General features: G+C 42.0%; 1 protein-coding gene across 1 annotated transcript in view; it reads left to right on the plus strand.

Moving 5' to 3' along the window:
* Positions 1-2,726: 2,726 nt before the first annotated feature.
* STK32B (serine/threonine kinase 32B) overlaps positions 2,727-18,456 on the plus strand; it is a 145,724-nt gene continuing 129,994 nt past the window's right edge. The window contains exon 1 of the mRNA XM_056489793.1: positions 2,727-2,915. Within this exon, the coding sequence (XP_056345768.1) occupies positions 2,840-2,915 (76 nt within the window). The 5' untranslated portion in view covers positions 2,727-2,839. The remainder of the gene's footprint in view (positions 2,916-18,456) is intronic.

Raw genomic sequence — 18,456 nt, forward strand, 5'->3', positions numbered from 1 at the left:
CCCTGAAAGGTTTAAGACCCCCCTGGCGGGGTCCCCAAGGACCCTGGAATGGGACCCAGGTGTCTCAGGGGCTGGATTTGGCTCCTTAGAGCAGTTTGCCAACATTGAGAGAAGAAATGCAAGCCACAAAAGTAAATGGAGTGTAAATTGGACTGTTAGAATGTAGAATTAGCAGATTTCTAGAATGTTTGTGATAAGGGACACGTGGCCAAGATGGAGAATTGGGGGTGTAAATACCTCTTCCTCCTTCTCCTCCGTGTCATCCATGCTGGGTGACACGCTGGCACTCTTAAATTGGATGAGAACAAATCTAAACCATGTAACAAGATTGTATTGTATTGGGGGTCATTTGTAAATACCTAGTACGTAGTTTAGACTATAAAAGATAAGTCCTGCCTCTGCCAGGCAGATTCTGCCATGGACGTCTGGCGAGCAGACTGCTGTTTGCTGGACAAAGCATTCCTGAGATAAGGAACAATAAACAACCATGAAAACCTCTAAGAACAGCCTCCTGCAGTCTCTCATCGGCGAGCATTGGAAAGAGCTGGGTTCCAAACCACCTGCATGTCCACCAGAGGTAATCTCAGGTCTAAGGAGACACCTCAGGATGTGACACATACCCACTTCATTTAGGTTTAATCAGCCTTTCCCAGAGAGGTTATAGCAGCATTGTAATGGTTCAAAGACAGGTGATGAGAGTAACTAGGGCAGGTAAAATCATACACAAAGAGACTCAAAGTTCTGCTTTGTAGTATTTGTTCTTGGGCTTTTCTAAACAGCTATACTGAAAGAAGGGTGGTAAATATTACAAGAGAATGCTAAAGCCTTTCTGCCTATATATATAGAAATACATATACCCTGGCTTCAGGCTTCTATTCCATCTCCCTCTTCTCCCCATGTAACAGTGAAGAAGCCAAAAATGCAACTTCCACTTGATTTTCTTTTTTTTCCCCTGCAGGAACTGCAAAGGCTTTGACTTGGATACAATATTAATACAGATATTTAATTTTTTTACCTGTTTCTCTTTGGAGGAAGTGCCAAACGCAATTGTTTCCACTTCACCTCAAAAGTTGCTAACGGTAGAATTTTTGTAAGGGAGTGATACAGCTCTTTCTGTCTATAAATATCAACAGCAAGCCTAGAAAGCTCTCATTGTTTGCTACATGGCAGGTGATCCGTGTTATCCCTTACGGGTGCTGGCAGCTTTCCCTAATGCATTTTTAGAGGAGAGTGATTTCCAGACAAACACATGTATGCATGTACAAGTACACATATTTACCCATGTCCAGATCCACGCACACACGTGTATACACACATTTATTTACCCATGTCCATCTCCACACACGCATGTATCCATGCATACACATTTATTTTCCCTTGTCCATCCCCCCCCACACACTCATATTTATTTTCCCATCCATCCCCACTCTCACATGTATTTCCCCATCCATACCCACTCTCAGATATATTTCCCATCCATCCCCACTCTCACATGTATTTCCCCATCCATCCCCACTCTCACATGCATTTCCCCATCCATCCCCCCTCTGTCCCCATCCATCCCCTCTGTCCCCATCCATCCCCTCTCTCTCCTCTCTCCCCATCCATCCCCTCTCTCTCCCCATCCATCCCCTCTCTCCCCATCCATCCCCTCTCTCTCCTCATCCATCCCCTCTCTCCCCATCCATCCCCTCTCTCCCCATCCATCCCCTCTCTCCCCATCCATCCCCTCTCTCTCCTCTCTCCCCGTCCATCCCCTCTCTCTCCCCATCCATCCCCTCTCTCCCCATCCATCCCCTCTCTCTCCTCTCTCCCCGTCCATCCCCTCTCTCTCCCCATCCATCCCCTCTCTCCCCATCCCGCAGCCCCCGGCCCGCTCCCGGCGGCGCTGCCCGCTGCGGGCGGCAGGTGGCGCTGCGGGCCCGGGCTGCCCGCGCCGCCCCGCCCGCGCTCCGGGGCCGCCCCGCCGGGAGCGGGATGGAGCCGCTCCCTTCGCTCCTTTCTACACTTGGAAAACTCTGCCAACTCCGGCCAGCCGGCCCTGACCGCCCCCTCCCAGCCGGGAGGCGAACCAAAAAGCTGTCCGGACCCAGGGCAGCGTTCACCCTGCGCCTCCCGCGCCTCGGGAGCGATGGGTGCCCGCTGTGCCAGCCCGGCCCGGGGCAGGAGAGGCTCCGCACCCACTGCCCAGCAGACACCGCCGCAGGGAGGGCAGGGCAGGGTGCAGGGCAGGATGCAGGGCAGGGAGAGCAGGATGCAGGGCAGGGCAGGGTGCAGGGCAGGATGCAGGGCAGGATGCATGGCAGGGAGAGCAGGATGCAGGGCAGGATGCAGGACAGGATGCAGGGCAGGGCAGGGTGCAGGGCAGGGTGCAGGGCAGGGAGGGCAGGGTGCAGGGTAGGGTGCAGGGCAGGGCAGGGTGCGGGGCCGGGCCGGCTGCCGGGGCAGGAGCGGGGACTCCGCGCTCCCCAGCGCAGGTCTGGGAGGAGGGAAAGCGGAGGAGGGAGGATCCGCGAGGATCCAGGTAGATCCAGCTTTTACCGCTAACCAAAAGCCACCAGCAGCAGGACCTCCGCCTCCTCCCTCCCTCCCTCCCTCCCTCCCCGCTCCATCCCTCCCTCCTCCCTAACTCCCTCCCTCCGCTGCCCCTCCGCGATGAGAGAAGGGCCAGGTCGGAGCGCGGCAGCCAGCAGCGCTCTGTGCCAGGGGCAGGCGGATGGCTCTCATGTCGCAGGGTGACTGCTAGCCCTGCGGAGGCTCCCCCGGCCGGGCCGGGCGGGCGGCAGCTGCCCCGGTGCCGGCGGGCGGCAGCTGCCCCGCGGGATGCTGGCGGCGGGGGATGCGGAGCCGGCCGCGCAATAACATGGGGGGCGGCCACTCCCACAGGGCGCCCGTCTTCGACGAGAACGAGGACGGTGAGTGCGGAGCTGTCCGCGGTACCGAGCCGCTCGGGCCGGGCGGGTCCGGGAGCTCCGAGCGGAGCCGCGGCTCCTCAGCGGGCCCGGCAGCGCTGCGTGCCCGGCGGGCAGCGGGACACAGAGCCCGCCTTGTCCGGCCATCCCCGGGTGACACAGAGCCCGCCTTGTCCGGCCATCCCCGGGTGACACAGAGCCCGCCTTGTCCGGCCATCCCCGGGTGACACAGAGCCCGCCTTGTCCGACCATCCCCGGGTGACACAGAGCCTGCCTTGTCCGGCCATCCTCACCCAGGGTCCGGGTGACAGAGCCCGCCTGTGTCCGGCCATCCCCGGGTGACAGAGCCCGCCTGTGTCCGGCCATCCCCGGGTGACAGAGCCCGCCTTTGTCCGGCCATCCCCGGGTGACAGAACCCGCCTGTGTCCGGCCATTCCCGGGTGACAGAGCCCGCCTGTGTCCGGCCATCCCCGGGTGACAGAGCCCGCCTTTGTCCGGCCATCCTCACGCACAGAGCGGGCGGCTTCTTTCAGGCAGGCTCAAGTCTAGCAATCGTCAGCTGGGGTTTAAGCACATGGCAGGTAACTTCAAACCTGCCTTTATGAATCGGCATCGTTTTTGAGTTGGATGCCCAGGTTTTTAGTTTTGTTTTTAGTCGTCTCTTTGCCCACCTGCCTGTTTTAAATGGTGATGTCTCTCTTACTCAACACTTCTTCCATCACCTTTGCTTTCTGAAACTTTTTTTTTAGCACGTTCTATTACTCCGAGTTTCTACTCCCTGCCTAGATAATATGTCATAAGAAAGTCTGTCTTGTAAAGTTTATGGAAGGCAATGGAAAAGTTTGCCTAAAATGTGGTGTTTCTTTGCTCTTTATGCTTTTAAATGTAATTTTCCAATGTAGACTGTATTTAATTGAAATTATGTGAATGCATTTCAATTAAAATAATTTTGGCCATTGAAGCAGAGAGAACACAAGAAAGCAGATATTTGTACATTAAGAATGTAACAATACACAAATGTAGAAATGTTTTTAATGTTCCTTAGGGGATAGATGTTGCTGCCGATCTGAACAACGGCTGCTGAATTTTGAGGAACTTCCCCAGAAGTTCCTGAGGAAATATAATAATAAAATATATTTTATTAGGAAATGATTGTGCTTTAAGAGACTCACATTGTTTTGGCTTCTTGAATTAATAACATGTCAAATACATGTAATGCTCTGCCCTATATGTTAATGACATATGGAGATATTTGCATTGTTTTGCTAGTAGGGGGAAACTTACAAATGCATGTAAAGTGCTTGAAGAGATGACTATATCCTTACTTGCATTTAAGATGAGATTACCATTTCCTATTCCTTGGCAAACTGTGATGAGGTGTGGTTTACAACATTCCATTGTTTGTGTGGGGAATGGGACAGATTGTTTATCATTTGTGTGCTGTGGAGCCATAATGCCATTTTCTTGTACTGATAAAACATTTCAGACCTTCACCATAGGTTATGCTGTGTAAACATACAAGTGAGAAAGAGCCCCCCTCAACTTCCCCCAGGAAAAGTCTCAACCATGCACAATTGGTGTTGTAAACCTTGAGGTAGCTCACTGAGAAATGCTCCAGAGTGAAAGCATGCTGTTAATCTTGTCTAGACACCCTAAGGTAAAAAGATTCCCATGCTGCTGCCTTTGAAGACTTCTAATTGGGCTCTTGTGTTAGCAGTTTCCATTAATTATTACCACCTTTTTTTTTTTTCCCCGTGGTACAAAATTGTGGTCAGTTTCTGAACAAAATGAACAAAGTTCAATAGTAAATTATTGCAGAAATGCCTTCATGGCACTTAATTCTCTTTCTATCCAGAAACCATTTCTGCAATGTAGCCATTATTAACAGCTAATAAAAAAAAGAGCACATGAAGCATTTATGGACTTCAATTAGATCATTATTTATTCTTTGCATGGTTTTGTTTTGTTCTGAGGTGGTTTTCCTCATTATGAATATTCCTAACATAATCTTTTATTCCTCTTAAGATATTTTGTTTGGCAACCATCTAGTTCAGAAGAGTCCATTGCTTTTGAAGCAATAACCGATTTCCAAAAGTATTTATAAAATATTATTCAGGATGGCATTTTCCCAAGTACCTAAACAATATGGGGAAATATCTCCTCTTTAAAAAAGTATCTTACAGAATTTAATACAAAATGAAGCTGTTTTTTCATATTCCCCCCAGTAGCTATAAAAGTCACCATTTCCCGCAATATTGGACTCAATATATAATTTTAAAAAAAGATAATGAGAAAGTATAACAAGAGAAAGAGGATTTGTTTCATGAGATGGTAAATTTTCTCAAGAATGACAATTAATAGAGAACTGAAACAGGTAAGCTGTGCATGAAGATGTAGGATTATTGGAAACTAATCTATTTAGCGTGTTGTGTGTAATGTCACAGCTGCTTCTTAAAATTATAAAAATGAGCAGAAAATAAGTATTGCCATTTTATATCCATGCATGTTTATGACAGATGTAGAATAAAAACTGAGTTATGGAAGTAAAAGTTTAAAACCATTTATCATCACTCTGGAAATAGTAGAAAAAATTACTTACTCACTGTATTAGTTAATAAATAAATATATGGAAATAGTGTGTGAGGAGCACCCAGGTGTCTGTTCCAGGGTCACAACTCCTGCTTTCTGATGAGAAGAGGTGCTGATCCATTGAGTAGATCTAAAAAGTGTAAGCTGCATGTAGACTCCCCTCCATGCTCAGGATAATAGAAAAAATATTCTAGAGAACCAGAAGCCTGAACTGCATGCTGTTAGTCCCCAGTTATTACAGCCTGTACAATACATCATTATCATACACTAATCTTTTTTTGAAGGCAGTTATGCATACCATTTTTACCAGCTACATTGGTTCTGTGTTCCATTTTTAATAGAAGGATCTTCCAGAACTTCACTCTTTGAATGGTTAGAAGTATCTGTCTTCCTGACTACCTTTCTTAACCTACTTTTAAGGTTTCTGTTTAATTCAAGTTATTAATTCAAGTTAAATTCAAGTTATTAATTCAAGTTAATTCAAGTTGTTAGTTTAAAGTACTGTCCCTCTCCAGGATTATTCTTGGGCTTTGCTAGACAGCAAAAATGTCCCCTCTCACTCTTTGATTTGTAGGGAAACCTTTTCTATTTTTCTATTATTTATACTGCTTTCTTATTTCCTGTGCCCTGCATCTGTGTGCATTTGAACCTGTCTTGGTTCCACACAGATAACCTAAATTATACATAGAATTGTAGGTGAGTTTTCACCAGGACCTTGTGTTGGAAAAAACCCATCCCTTCTCTGCTGGAAATAAGTTCTAGTGCAGCCTATAATTACATATGCCCTTTTCATGGGCATACCATGTGGATAGCTCTATCACCCTGTGGTCAGTGCCCTGCTCTGTAATTTCCACTGATGAATGCCAACCCACATTAGAAATTGTTGGTGTTCCTATGCACATGGCCTTTTGCAGGACTGAATTTTGGTCCATTTCTATTGTTCATAGTCTCAGAAATGATCACTCACTTCTTCTTCATGCAATATTATAAATTATGACCACTCTGATCAGCTTAATGTCCGTTATCAAGACCACTGAACACTTCCTGTAAGTATTCAGCTGGATCATATCCAGACTTAATCTTCTTTGCTGTTAACCCCTGCCAGCCTCATATTTCCAATTTCTAAATGATACTTTGTCCTGTGTTACTGCCATGGTTTAACCCCAAGCAGTAACTCACTGAGCCCCACACAGCTATTTGGTCACTCCCCCAAGTGGGATGAGGGACAGAATTGGACAAATAAAAGTGACAAAGCTCATGGGTTGAGATAAAGACAATTTAATAGTGAAAGCAAAAGCTGTGCACACAAACAGTGAATTTATTCACTGCTTCCCAGGGGCAGGCAGTGTTCAGCCATAGCCAGGAGAGCAGGACCCATCACATGTGATGGTGATTTGGGAAGACAAATGCCATCACACTGAATGCTTCCTCTTCCTTCTTCTTCACCCAGCTTTATATACTGAGCACGAAGCCACATGGTGTGGGATGTGGTGTGGGATGTGGTGTGGGATAAGGTGTGGGATGTGGTGTGGGGTGTGGTGTGGGATATAGTGTGGGATGTGGTGTGGGATGTGGTGTGGGATATGGTGTGGGATGTGGTGTGGGATGTGGTGTGGGATGTCCCTGGGTCAGCTGGGGCCAGCTGTCCTGGCTGTGTCCCCTCCCAGCCCCTTGTGCACCCCTGGCATCCTCACTGGTGGGTGATGGACAGAAAAGGCCTTGGCTCTGTGCAAGTGCTGCTCAGCAGTAGCTGAAATATCCCAGCACTGTTTCCAGCACAAATCCCAAACAGCCTCACCCTAGCTGCTCTGAAGAAATTTAACTCTATTCCTGCCAAAACCAGCACAGATGCCCACCTTGCCTTTTGTCAGTTTATCCTCACCTTATTCAGGTTACATCTCATTACACTGAAACTGAGAAAAATTAAATTTAAGCTAACTCTATCACCTACAAAATAAGTTTGTTATCAAGGAGAAATGTCTGGTTACTCATGTGCAGAAAACTTCCAGTAAAACCATGCTGTATTTATCTATTTTTTTCTTCTTAGCCTAGGTTAAGGCACAACAACAGCTATGAATAATCCAGGGAACAGAGCCCTTTGTATGCCTAGACCTTGTATTCTGGCTAAAGATATAGAAAAATATATTTCATTTCTTGATTTTTATTGCTGTACAGGTTGGTTAGAGAACTAGGTCTGGTGCTGTGCAGCATCACTACCTCTTACCAAAGCTAAAACCTTAAATGGTGTGAAACTATAACATTTTTTCAGACATTTTAAAAGAGTTTTAAGCAAGGTACTACACAAATTGTGTAGTCAATTCAGGTTAAAGAAAAACAGTTTTATTTTGGCTAATACCACTGAAGCAAAGGAACCTGACTCTCTTCACATTGGATATTTCCTATTCTCATTACAACTACCTTCTCCTGAATATGTATATCCAGTGCTAGTATCAGAGAACAAATAAGTAAATTTTCCCTCATGCTCAACTCTTCAGAAACAGCAATATGTTCACAAGAATGGCAACAAAAGTGTAAAGCTAATATTCACCATTGGTAAATGCTCCTTGCAAATTCTCAGTAAATATCATGAGTAATAAGTATATTAGCAATAACCTAGTGACTGCAAAGAGTGTCATCTGCTGGATTTGCTTGGCTGTGTTCAGTTAAAATTTCAATCACATTCAAAGTGTGAAAATGAAATAGTCAAAAAGAGTAATTTAGAAAAGAGCTGACTCAGGAGAGATATTACTACTATCAAACAGGAATAACCATTTGCCTGCATTGTGGTGGAAGATACAGAGGAAAGGATAAGAAACAAAGTGTTAGAAGTTAGAAATTGGTTCTGCCGAGTGGTATGGCAGTTGTATTTGATTATTTGGGGCTTAAAAAGTCAGCTTTGCTACACTTACTTTTAGAAATAAATATAGTGACTTTTAAGGAGCTTGGTTTTGTTTTTGTCATACATGACTTTGCATTTACAGAAATATGGATTTCCAGAGAATCTTCCACTGAGCATCCTGAAGCTGCAGAGCTCCAACACCCCTCTGTGGAGGTCATTGTGACAGGCTGTGCCTCAGCTGTGTGGTCCTGTATGTGGGGAATGAGGCACAGCAACACACCTTGGCCAGAACCTGATTCACTGTAGTGCTTATGAATCTACTCCAAGGAAGTGCTGAAGTCCCACTGCCTTCCCTGAGCCAGAAGGCTTTGTTCTGCTGCAGTGCCATAACTACAGAGCTCAATGGAAATCTGATGTGCTAGAGAATACAGCATCCATCTCTGGAGTTAAACTTCCAATTTGAAGTTGCAATTTAAAATTGATTTCTACCTCACCTCTTTAGAAAAGCCTTCAGCTTAAATGAAGGACTTAAAATTGTTGGTGAGTGTCAGAAAACATCATTATTAAATGGCCAGCTGCTGAAAAGACTTGTACTAAAAGCCTAAAACCCAGATAAAGAGCATAAGAAAAATGCCTGCAATTAGTATGGATTCAGGTAGCTAAATTCTGAGCATAATGGCTGAGTTTATACATAAGTGCAGTGAAAATTGAAGAACTATAAGGTGACATAGGGAAAAATGACAAATAAGACTTTTGCTTGGAACCAGTTGAAAGCAATGGTTAAATGTGAAAATGAGTCAGACTGAGAGCAGAGCAGGCAGTGTCCCCTGATTGTCAGTGATATGATGGTGCTCATCATCCTGCTGCACACAGCTCCAATGGGCAGTGGCTGCTGCAGCCACAGAGCTGCTGCACGACTCAGATCACGAGGATAATAACACACTCTGCTCAAACTACTTATTTCAGAACATACAGCCCTAAAGAACAGCTAAATAAATGGTTGGAACCTAAATACCTTCTGTTAGAGACAGCAGTGAACATCATGTGGGTTCAATATTCCTGCTGGATTTTTAGTTTGTTCGTGGAAGTTCTATGGTGTGTTACATTGCATTTTAATTTTTTCCTTGCAAAGATAAATATTACTGTTCCCTTTAGAACTGAATTGGATAAGAATATCAAAATGTGATTTAAAAACTGCTCAAAGGCAGTTCTGTTGAAAACCACAGCTGTCAAAGGCATTATTTATGCTGAATATCAATATTTTAGTTAAATTAGATCCAGATTAGATTTTTTTATACTTTGTTTTATGGCCATGTTGAATTTTATACGATTTTATTTTCTATTTATTGACCTTTAGAGAGGAGGCCATCATTATGTGTAGTGTAACATATTTCAGAAACCCTAATACCAGTGTCTGTACAATCACAGAACAAAACAGATCAGTGTTGAGCTTACACTTGCAGCATGATATGAGACAGTGGGAGAATACAGACAGAAAGGAGAGCACAGAAGAACAATATGATAATTTCACAGAGGTACCAAATGCCAGACTGTTGTTGACACATGGTCTGTGTCCAAGGAGGTTCAGAAGGAATATTGTGTCATTGCCATTGCCATCAGCCCTCATCTTCCTCACTTGGGCTTTGGTACAATGCACACAAATAATATGGACCTCTTCAGACCCTAAATGACAATTGTAGGTGAAGTTTAATACTCTATCAGTTTTTCCTTTTTTACAGGGAACTCTAAAGAAGATGAATCTGGCACTTTCCTCTTAACTTCTTGCTGTCTCAAATGTGCTGCATCTCTGTTCCACCATTTGAATATTCTAAAAATGTTGTGCAATATCAAATACAAAATGTATCTTAGAGATGGTCCAGATAAATTTTCATGATCCTTCCTAATAATATTTACTACAATTTAAGATTTAGTTTTCTGCTTCAATGGAAACATCCTTGTCAGGACCTCCATCTTAAATAAAGGCATCATGGAAATTATTGCTGCTGCTTTTGTAGACTTCCAAAGTTTTCAGAAGTGGTTGGCATGACGCCTAACTCTAAGGATATTAAGGAATTTCTTGTTGGCTTGTTATGAGGTGCTCAGGAGAGGTAACATTTTACCATGTTGCAGCCTGTGTTATGTGGTGTGCCTGGATATCAGACAGGCTTTTTGTGAATCACTAAGTATGAATAACTCACAGTTAACCAAGCATGGAGCAAGGTAAGCTTAGACACTCCTATTCAAGATCAAGGAAAACTCTGATTGTGAAATAAGCTCAGAAAGCCAGATTATTGTCTCAATCTCAACATCATTGCTTTTACTATCCCTCCTTCACATACTCAGACATTGCCTCCCATCCCTGCCCACAGCTGCTGCTTGCAGTGAGAAGGCTTTGCTCCTTCAGCTGTGCTGCTGCTGTTTTCTGTGCCAAGAGCAGGCTTTCAGAGAGCTGGGCTCTGAAGGACTGGAAAAGCTGATTGGTGGCAGAGGTGGCAATCTGAGAAGTATATGTCTGGTTTTATCCCAGGACAAATGGTTTTCAAATGTACAGAGATATTAAACTGACTCTACTGCTCAATATTGGCTTCACTTCCCGTAGAGGTCAGAAGATCTGACAGCTTCCCATAGAACAAGGGGGAGCAGATCCACCTCATCCCACCTGGCTGCAGTGTGACAGACTCTGAGCCATGGAGAGCACTTGGCATGAAATGAGAGAATTCCTAGATGTGGATGTGTGAATGTGGGTTACAAAACCAGCAGGAGCTGCTGGGGGGGGGATGCAGATTTTTGTGAGCCTTGGGTACCATACTGTCCAGTGAATGAAGTTCAGCCTGGATTCTAATGTTGTACCTGACTGAACTAGAGCACAGCCAAGGAAATCTTTGGGAAAAAACACGGTAAGGAATTATTATGATCTTCATAAATCCTCAGAGAACTATCCCACCAGAACTTTGTACAGTATTTTCTCAATGTGGGCATAAAAGCAAAGAAGGCAGGGTTTTGTTGGCCAAGCACAAGACTCACTCTTTTCTAGGTTTCTCATTTAAAAGCAAGCTTGAGAAAGCAGAAGGTGAAACCTTCCTGAAGAAAAACCTGGTGGGCAGTGACACTTATGACTAAGCACTGAAGGGTGGAACAGAGGAAAGAATGTCAAGTTATTTTGGAGGTTTCACAACATTTTGACTTAGCCAGAGTGAGCTAATCCTGAGAGACTGGGAAAGCTGTGGAAGAAAAAAGGTTGCTGCTGAGATCAATCAATCCAAAGTAAAAATTCTTAGACAATATTCAGTTTAAAAGGAAAAATTCTAGCTCCACAGCATCTTATCAGGATAAAACATGTGAAGGAGAGCAAGAAAAGCTATGGGACACCCACCAAACTCAGCAGAAAATGCCTGGATTCTTTGGAGGGCGAGGAGCAGCAGCAGCAAGCAGTGTGCACATCAGAGGTTGTGATCTCTCTTGAGCACAGTTCCACTTAGTTTCATGAACCAGTTAAATTGATTATCTTGAATGACATTTTTTGCTGCCTAATGTAGGCCTGTGTTGAACTGTTGCCTAATTTGCTGTTGTGCTTTTGAACACTGTGTATGTGTAAGCTTCCCTGCAACAGGAAAAAGTGAAAGATTATTATTATGCAAACATGAAAAACTGAACAGGTCAATAAAAGTTGTTTTCTTAACTAAATCATACTCTGAGCTTCCTTGGACTCAACCAAAATCAGGCATGAATAGCAAATACAGGGTCTTCAAAAAAAAACCAGGCAAATATCTTGGGTTTTTTCCTTTATGACTAAAGAAGAACAAAGTTGGTTTACCTACTAGGGTTCAGTCTTTAATCCATTAAATGTTTTGAAGAACGACACTAGTTTTTATTTGGCTGCCCTCAATCCCAGGATACTGTTTTCTTTATCAGAAATGTATTTTCAAATAACACTTTATCTGCAGATGAGTACTGGCAGGCCCAACATGTCTCTGCCTTCTCAGTACAAGAGGGTGTTGAGCACAAGTATGTTCATCAGGACCTAGAACTGATTCTCTTAATACAATATTTGATGGAACATCCTTTTGTTTAATTTTAAAATCTTATATAAAATATTACATTTATACAGTCCAGTTTTATAGTTAGGCCAGTATATACTATTTATATACTACACTATGGAAATGTACCTTGATGAAGCACACATTTCTGGAGGAAAGGGGAAAGAAAAAAGATATCTGTTCACTGGTGAGTACTACCAGGCTTTCCCTTTCAGATTCCTCACTTACTAAAATCTGACAAATAGAATGAAAGCACCACATGTGATGTGTATTCAGCTTGTCCTCAGGAAAACCTCAATATTATATGTTGGTCTATTCCCTTAGGCAGTCAGCATTCACCTCAAATATCCATCAACAGGGGTATGAGTAGGGTTGTATTTTTGTATCACAGAAATGAGGACTTCCTTCCTTTTGTTCCCAAATAAGTTTTTTCCCCTCCAAAATTTAGAAGATTTATTTACATGCAGCTGTCTCTCACATGCTCAGTTTGGCCTCATCTTTAACTGCTTAATTTCCACTTTGAATCTCATCAACATGTATTTTAATAAGTAAATGGAACAATCTGAATGGAAAGGCTAGAATTTGTGATGTCACTGGACACTTCTGGTTTTAATCACTGGAAATTAGACTCTGCAAAATTAAACTCTGCAAAAATGTGTTTGTAAAAATCCTGTTACTTACCACCTCTCTTCTAAAGACTACCAGCTTTCTGTATTTTCCAACCTGGCAAGGAAAGCTTACTGGAGATTGGGCCCTTATGGACATTGTTTAGTGGTGGACTTGGCAGTGTTAGGTTTATGGTTGGGCTCAAAGATCTTAAAGACCTTTTCCAACAAAAAAAATTAAATATATTATTCTTTGGTTTCAGTTTATTTTACTGGTAAGCAGTTCATCAGGGTTCTTCTTCCAGGTTTGCATATGATTTATTTCTGCTGCAACTAATGGAAGATTCTTTATAATCAGTTTTTCTCCTACACCTTTTTTCCTATTAATTGCTGTCACAGGTCTTGACACAAAAGTATCAAACACTGTAATGCTTCTGTTCTTAGAAATGTATTCTGTTTTCTGATATGGGTATTAAGGACAATGTAGACACCTAAGTTTCATTCATCCCACAAGTAAGAAAAAGGTATTTTCCTTTTAAATTGAAGGATGTTTCTTAGAAAGCATTTCTAGGGTTGGTGGCAGTTTATTTATACAAGTTTTTGGGGCTCTAATGGTAACTGAACATGGTTGGTGAATCTGAAATTCATTTCCCAAATTTTATATTCCCATAAATATTTTCTTTATAATATTGCAACATAATATGAAATTTTGTTTCATACTTCATTATACTTTTTCTGCTTTGGTCGATTTTGAAAAAAGCTGGTTTAGCTATATTAATGAAATCTACCCTACAGTTTGTTTATCTGCCTCAAAATATGAATCAAATCAATGCTTTTGACTTCTATCTGGTAATATTTTATTGATTTTGTGTTTATTCCCACTTTCTTTCTCATTTTCTTTTTTTTTTTTTTTTCCTTTAAGAAATAAATCAATTCTAGCTCTTTGAAATTTAGAAACATTTAGATAGGTTCTACACCTGATGTACTTTTCTGCCCTGTCATGTTTTTCTTGGTATGAAACTGAATAAAATAGAGCACTGACTTCATCATTCTGCTATTAACACTGTTGTGTGTTAGAAGGACTGTTGTATTTAGTAAGATAAATATACTACAAGGCAATCTGCTGCAGTGGACAAAAACCACTTTCCTTCTTTTTCCTATTTTTGCAGTGATAAGGGAACACCTTCTGCCCCTTATTTAAGATATAAAAATGCAAACTGAGTTAATCCTTCCAGTAATTATTATTTCCTTTTGAGATTGTTCCATCCCCCTTGCTGAGCAATGAGAACTGTTCTTAGCTACCTTGTTTAAACAAAGATGCAATATAATCACAAAATAACTCTCAGCCTCCTGAACGTCCTTCACACTTTTCTGAAACTATCTTCCACTCCCCCCTGGATTGCTTTCACATTTTGTTATGAAGATTGACTTTGTGCCTTTTGGGGTAAGGTTTAGATAAATCTTTGTCCAAGCTATAAAGCCTGCAAGTGCTTTTGGGACAATACCACATCTTAAGCAGTGTGAACTGCTTCACAGAGCTTGAAGTCAAACAGCAAGAGATCATCAAAAGATCATTTTGGGAAGTTGGAAAAGTCATTCACTTAAGCCCAGATCATATTGGACTCTTTTAGCATGTGAAAACTGCAGAAATACAATCTCATGTCTGGGGAATTGCTGTTAAACCAGCTTAGCTTTTCTTCAGATTGGTTTGGACATAACATGAGGAACAGATTAGCCAGAAGTTTCATGCAAATTCATGAAATTCTTCTCTGCCCAGCCTTGGCATGTGATTTTTCAGTAACTGCATGCCAATTATGCCCTCATTGCCACATCTTTTCCTGCCCAGTGACATCTTTGAGATCTCTTGCTAAGTTATCAAGCTAGAGTTTTTTATGGTGCAAATAATAATAGCAGATGAAAAGTACTTTAGAAAGAGAAATACATTTTTTTGTGTGAAAATCTCCATAAAAATCTCAGTATTGGAAGACTTTCTGTAAGGATTTATTGATCTTTCTTGAACAGAATCATCAGCACTAACTGCTGTGTGATTTTGCTGGAAAGAAGTCATAGAGTAGTTAACACTTGTGTTGATCCAAACGTTCATCAGGGCAATAATTTTTCTTTTGGATTTAGTGAGCTCTCTGTTGATGAGCAGGAGAAGAAAGCAGCTAGAGTAAAGCTGCCTGAGCAGCTTCAAAATAGCAAAAAAAAATATTTGCAATCACCCAGTCCATCTTGTCCTTTTTTTACCTTTTTTTCAAAGAATTACAGTTTGGGAAAAGGGCTGTGAGGAGGTTCACAGGTGCTGGCTGTGGCTGTGGGAGGCAGGACATCCAGGTGGAGCTTGTCTGGTGGCTAGGCAAATTCCAGCTGTTGCTAGGATAGCATCTGCTCTCTGAATGGCTTTCACAAGGCTTTTCTGAGAGTGACTGCTGCTTAGACAGGATTAAGTAATATGTGGCAGTGAAGATACCATGTTTTCAGTGGTTTCAAGCACTTAGGCTGAGTGCTGCCTTGACTTCAGGTCATTGATGCTCCTAAGCCAGGAGCCATCAGTCTGTCTCAGCAGTGTAGGATGGAGCAGTCATGGATTTTAAAATGCCTCAACAGAAGGCAGCCCTTTCACTGTTGTAGCTGTCCATTACTGAGAAAAGATTGTGGCATTCAGGTTTCTCACTTGGGAGATGCAGAGTGTTTTAAATGCCTCCCTGGGCATACAAATACTTGACAGTAACTACAGGCTGCTCTCAGCCCTCTAAACTTCCTCTGCCAGGCAGTTCATGTACATCTTGTGATCCACAGACAGATGTGAATCAATGACATCCTGAATTTTTGAATGACAGGATGTCCTGGATATTGTAAAGGTGTTCCTGAAGTACTACATTCCAGTTTGGGATAGAAGAATACACCCCAGCAGATCACCCAAGAAACATTGCTGGCTGCTGTTGTATACAGCATTTCTTCTAGTATTTAGTGATATGAAGTCGATTTCCAGTCCTTTTCACCACCTGTAAATAAAAAATAAGCCACAATATATTTTTTGTTATGTTGGAAGATTCATATTCTGTACTGTGAAAAAGCCAAGGTTGTTTCATACTATTTTCATAGGCAGCCAGAAGAAGCTCTGATACTCTGATTTACCATTTTGTTCCAGTTAAGAAAATATAATATAAATATACATATATTTTAAGGGACTACCTCTCTCTCTTTCCCTCTTTTTCTCTATACATATGCAGATTTTTTTTTATACACTTTATTCTCATCAAAACAAACCCAGTGTGTGCGGTGGGGAACTCCAGAACTGAGTCACCAATATTCATTATTTTCATCTAACATCTATAATTAAACTTATTTGAGGATCTGTTTCTGTGATTATACAGGACTGGCATAAGCACATTTAGTGCCACTGTGTGTTTCAGGCACTAACAAGCCTTCTGCTACATTGAGCAATTTTATCCTCTGCAGCTCACTATTTGTTTGTGCTTTGCACCTAATAACTTCTGTGGTTAAAATTAGAACCTATGTTCTTTACATTAATATCTATCAACTCTGCACCCTGCTCACCAAGCAAATATTTTTATTTTTTCTGTTGTGTGGTGATGTGAGGGAAATCCAAGTTGTAGCTTAGAGTCTACTGACCTTCTGCTGTTAATGCCAGCACCCAGCCATAGCCTGGGAATTGTAGCTGGTCTGAAGTCACAGTGGGTTAAGAATATAATTGAAATAAAGTAAATTATGATAATGATGATAATAATGATAATGAACAACACTATAATAGATACAAAGAAGAAAATTAACTCTATTCCAGCTAAAATAAGGACAGCTCCTAATCTTAGCAGTGGATAGATAAGATAAAGTACTTGCTTTCTTTATTCATATTTACTGTTTTCTGCAATGAATGGTCCTATCAGCTTTGGTGTAATTGGCTTGTGGAGTGCAAATAAACATACTTATAAATAAATTCTAAATAAGTATACAAGGATTTCCCAGAGGTAAGAAGCATAATGATTAGAGAATAAATCATCATTTCCAAGTAAAAAAAAACTTTTGCAGTTAGGTAGTCATTTTGTGTACAGCAGTCAGCACCTTTTTTTCAGTCTCCATAGAAAAACTACCCATTCCATCATCAAATATTTATCTATAAACACTGAGATGAAGAAATATTGCACTGAAATTATGGAAGTTTTTAATGAATTAAATGTAGTTATTATAATTAGTTTTCAGTGCTTGATCAACACTAGTTTAGTCCGGAGCATGTAGGTTAAAAAAATAACCCATTTGTGAGACCTCCTTTACTCCAAAATGGCAGAGAAAGTGGAATGATTCTTATGCAAGCAGATGATTCACACAGTGAAATATTGAGCTATAGCTAGAATGAAAAAGAAGCCTCTTCCTGGCATCAGATAACTAAAAATCAGAACTGCCAAGATGAGTTCAGGTCAGTGCCTTTACAACTCAGAGGCTGGGATTGAGGTTCCATCTCTAAAATGGATTTTAATATTTTTCTAGGAAGTATAACTTAGCTTAAAACACTTGCAAGACCTGTGAATAAAATGCAACTTGAGTGCTGAAAGTAATTTGTGAAATGTCATGGTACAAGCCATTTAACTGCAGAGGGTGGATAACTATGGGTAGGCTAACAGATGGAATTAATGGAGGAGGTCAGCCCTCTTAAAAGTATGTTGTGCCTTTTATTGAGATAGTCAATAGAAATCTGGCCAGTTTGAGAGGTATGTAGTGTGTGTTGGACTGAGGTGCTGCTTTGTGGTCAGGCAAGTAATGGAATACTTGAAATTTTCTTTAATTCTCCTGTAGTGGAGATCTGACCTTAAACATACTCGCTAGATGTGTTGTTAATTTAATTAAATATTGCCTTTTTCCATGATGAGAAGCAGCTTTTCCTGTTTGCAATCCCTATTCTACCCACAACCAGAGCTGTGCAGCCCCACTGCCTGCAGCTGGATCCCACAGCCACGGGCCAGGCTGGGATCTGTTCCTGGGATGTGCTACTCTGCAGCTGGAGCTGGCAGGAACACTTCAGCCATGCTTCTGCTGCTAGCTAGAGCTGCTATCTTTTATTTGATAAAAAAATATGTGATGGTTTGATTTAAGATCACTCAATGGGAGGCAATCTCAATTGAAATAGGAACAATTCTGATCCTTAGTGTCCTTACTCACCCCAAGTATTTAATTTGTAGCTGTGGTTAAAAACAGAAGAGATAATTCTTCAAGATTCAGTTCTGGAGAGAGAATCCCCATGTCTTGGGTTCTGAATTTAGAAGGAAAAGAGAACAAGTCATACTTTCTCTGGGTGTCTGAGTAAAATCCTCTTCACATGGGTCCCCAGCCTCCCATTAACATAGCAGCAAGGCTCATTTTTGTGAAACCCTGATCTGCAAGAGCAGTGCTTCCAGAGCCACTGCCCCGAGGAGCTGAGAGCAAAGAGGTTTATTAGCTTCCTCTGGCATGTTTGG

This window comes from Oenanthe melanoleuca, chromosome 4 (assembly GCF_029582105.1).
Source record: "Oenanthe melanoleuca isolate GR-GAL-2019-014 chromosome 4, OMel1.0, whole genome shotgun sequence".
NCBI lineage: Eukaryota > Metazoa > Chordata > Aves > Passeriformes > Muscicapidae > Oenanthe > Oenanthe melanoleuca.